This window comes from Corylus avellana, chromosome ca10 (assembly GCF_901000735.1).
Source record: "Corylus avellana chromosome ca10, CavTom2PMs-1.0".
NCBI lineage: Eukaryota > Viridiplantae > Streptophyta > Magnoliopsida > Fagales > Betulaceae > Corylus > Corylus avellana.
Genome location: NC_081550.1, coordinates 3,125,953 through 3,129,181, shown reverse-complemented (window position 1 = coordinate 3,129,181; position 3,229 = coordinate 3,125,953). Strand labels below are relative to the sequence as shown.

Below are 3,229 nucleotides of genomic sequence, written 5' to 3'. Positions count from 1 at the left end.
AAAGGGTTGTGATTAAGAAAATCTAGATGGCATAATACCCTAAAGTATTATCGAGAATATTGACCCCATGGGGAGATTGGAATATTATTAAAATTGGAGTTTTGTTTAGCCGACAGTTCATCTAGCCTTTCACTTGTACTTGTACATGTAATACATTAGCCAATGTTGATTGGGCCTTCGGAATGTCTTTTTGTCAGCCGTAGACCTGTTCTAACTTATTTTCTTTTGTAGAGGATGTTGATGGTAAAACAAAGGGTTTGAAAACAGCTATAAAGAAAGGTGGAGTAGGGCTTGGAGGTCGTAGGGCTCTTAATTAATGACATCACAAACAAAGCATCCCTTCATTATGAAGCATCCTCGAGGAAAAAGGGTGTACCAAAAGAGGAACTTAATGTAGCTGAGGAAATGTTTTTGCATGATCACAAAAAATGCATTGAGGCACAAAAAAGTGCAATGGATACTTTTTACCTGGATGGTTCTTCCAGGACACGGTAATTATACTTGCTTTTTATTTCAATGTTATATGGTAACTTTTTAATTGCTTCTTTTTCACACACACAGATGCATATATATCCTCATAATAAGTGCTGCTGTTTTGCCACTCGATGTCTTATGTTTAGATTTGGCTGTCAATTTCCTTCCTGTTTGAAATGATGATCTAAATTTATACTGTTATTCCAATCTTCTTTCTTTTGGAAGGTCTCACCAAGAAGCTGGAATGCACTCTTTGCAAATCCTTCATTAGGTTTAGTTTGTATTTAAGCATGTTTCTCTGTATTTAGTATATTGCTTAACTACTTTAGGAAGGAACCATTATTAACCTTGGAAATATGAATGCTCCAAGTTCTTAAGTTTGTTGTGATTTCTGTAATAAAGACTTCAGGCCGAAAATCATGAATGCAAAGAATATGAAAGATGAATCAGTGCAGACATAATCTAGCTAGCATCATATTGCCTAAAGTTGTAAACGCTTGCTTTAGGCTTTATTCTTTTGTTTGACTTTCACACTTTGGACTGAACTACTAGTTTTCCTCTTTTCCCTTTTGTAATTTAAATCTGATACCCTTCTATTGTATAACTCTCAAATTGTTGGTAGCTGCAAAGGTTTTTACATGCATGATTCTTTCTTTTCTTCTGTGCAGATTCTTAATCTACTGCTGAACATCAAGAGTCTAAACATCATCTACCACGCGGCATCCTACCTACCACGTGTGTAGCTCTCTCCTTATTAGTTTAACAGGCAATCCGCCCCTCATCTTAAGTAGTAGCGCTAGTGTGTAAGGCGGGTTCATCATCTTCTCTGCAGTTGCACCGCCATCAACGGCCACGACATCAAACTCATTCATCACAGCCGCCGCCACCGACTTCATCTGCAAATAAGCCATCTCCTTCCCCAAACAAATCCTGGGCCCACAATGAAACACCGGGAACCGATTCTGATCCGACGGCTGAAAAGCCCCATCATCGCCCAACCACCTCTCCGGCCTAAACTCCCTACAATCCTCTCCCCACACCCTCTCCATCCTCCCCATCGCATAAGCCGAGTAATCGGCAAACCACCCCTTCCCCACGTGAGTCCCATCTGGTAAAACATCATCATCCACCGTCAATCTGGAATTGATCGGTACGGGTGGGAACAACCGCATGGACTCCGATAGAGCTGCATGTAGGTAATGGAGCTTCTTCAGCTCATCGTAACTGAAAATTCGCGGCTCTTTTGCCGGCGCCAACGCCACCGCCGATAACTCCGCGTGTATCAAACGCGCGCACCGAGGATGCCCGGATATCAACCAGAAGAACCATGTCAAGGCCGTTGACGTTGTGTCTCTCCCAGCAAGTATGAAGCTTATGACTATGTCTCTCAAGAACTTTCTCTTGTGTTCTTCATCTTGGAACTCCATGTTCAAGCTCGAGATCATGAATCTTGACAACAAATCTTGATCACCTTCTTGATCTTGTTCTTTGGACCGAATGATATCCATGGCGTAGCGGCTGATCACTTCTATGGCTTCCTTGTATCTTTTTTCCGAGCCCATGTTGAGAAATCTTTTCAACTTCCATAGCAGAGGAAGCGGCGACAAAAACCTTGATGAGCTAATCTCCACGACATCATCAAAAGCCTTGGCAAAGTCGGAGCTCGGCGTGTTTTGGCGCATGTTGTCGGAGACCAAGCACGCGGGGTTCACGCCAAATGCAACGTGGCATATGTTGTCGAAGGCAAATCTCTGCAACACGTCTTGAAGATCGATGACTCTGTTCTCGCCATCGCTGGCGGCGGAGAGGAAAGGAATGAGGCGGGTCGAGATCTCGGAAGCGACGGTGTCGGAGATGAAGTGTTTGAGGGAGTTGGTTTTGAACTCGTGGCTTGCGATCTTGCGCTGGAGAGTCCAGAGAGGGGCGTCGACGTTGAAGATGCCGTCGCCGAGGAGCTCGGAGAGGACGTTGTGGAAGCGAGAGCCTTTGATGTAGTTTTGGAAGTTGGAGTGGAGGAAGTGATCGACGTTGGTGGGGTTGGCGGTGCAGACGCCATGGGAGAGGTCGAGGAAGGTGCGGACTTGGAGAGTGGATGATGGGGTTTGGGAGAGCATGTCGGCGACCCAGTCGTGGAAGCGGTGGCGGTTGCGGAGGAGACCCACCAGGTTTCCGATGATGGGGTATGATTGTGGGCATGGGGTTTTGGAGGGAGATGATTGAGACTTATTAGAAAGGAAGCTGAAGATGAAAATGTAGAGTAATGGGATGAAGAAACAAAGGGATAAGGAAAGCAAGGGATTGGAGGAAATGCTACTGTTGAGCTCCATAGGAGCCTCTTCTTTTTTGTGTTTGAGATGAGGAGTAGGGGTAGGAAGGCTAAAAGGATCAGAATTTAATGTTTAAATATTAATTTTAATTAATAATCTAACATTCTCTTACATCTTTATATAAGAATAAGATAAATACTCAATCAATATTAAGACAGTTTTTTTTTTTTTTTTTTTTTACACGATCTCACATCTATATTCAAATCTCACCTTTTCATCTACCTTTGAAGGTACTATATATTTCTCATATATATATATAGATATTCAAATCTCACCTTTTCATCTACCTTTCAAGGTTCTAAATATTTCTCATATATATATATATATATATATATATATATATATTCAAATCTCACCTTTTCATCTACCTTTCAAGGCTATATATTTCTTACTCCACTGTTGCTGGTTTTTGGACATTTTTATCTGCT

General features: G+C 42.3%; 1 protein-coding gene across 1 annotated transcript; it reads right to left on the bottom strand.

Annotated features, from left to right (window-relative positions):
* Positions 1-879: 879 nt before the first annotated feature.
* Positions 880-2,857, bottom strand: LOC132164800 (cytochrome P450 CYP94D108-like). The gene has a single exon (XM_059575364.1). The coding sequence runs from the start codon at positions 2,799-2,801 to the stop codon at positions 1,203-1,205; it is 1,599 nt and encodes a 532-aa protein (XP_059431347.1). The 5' UTR covers positions 2,802-2,857; the 3' UTR covers positions 880-1,202.
* Between the last annotated feature and the right edge of the window lie 372 nt (positions 2,858-3,229).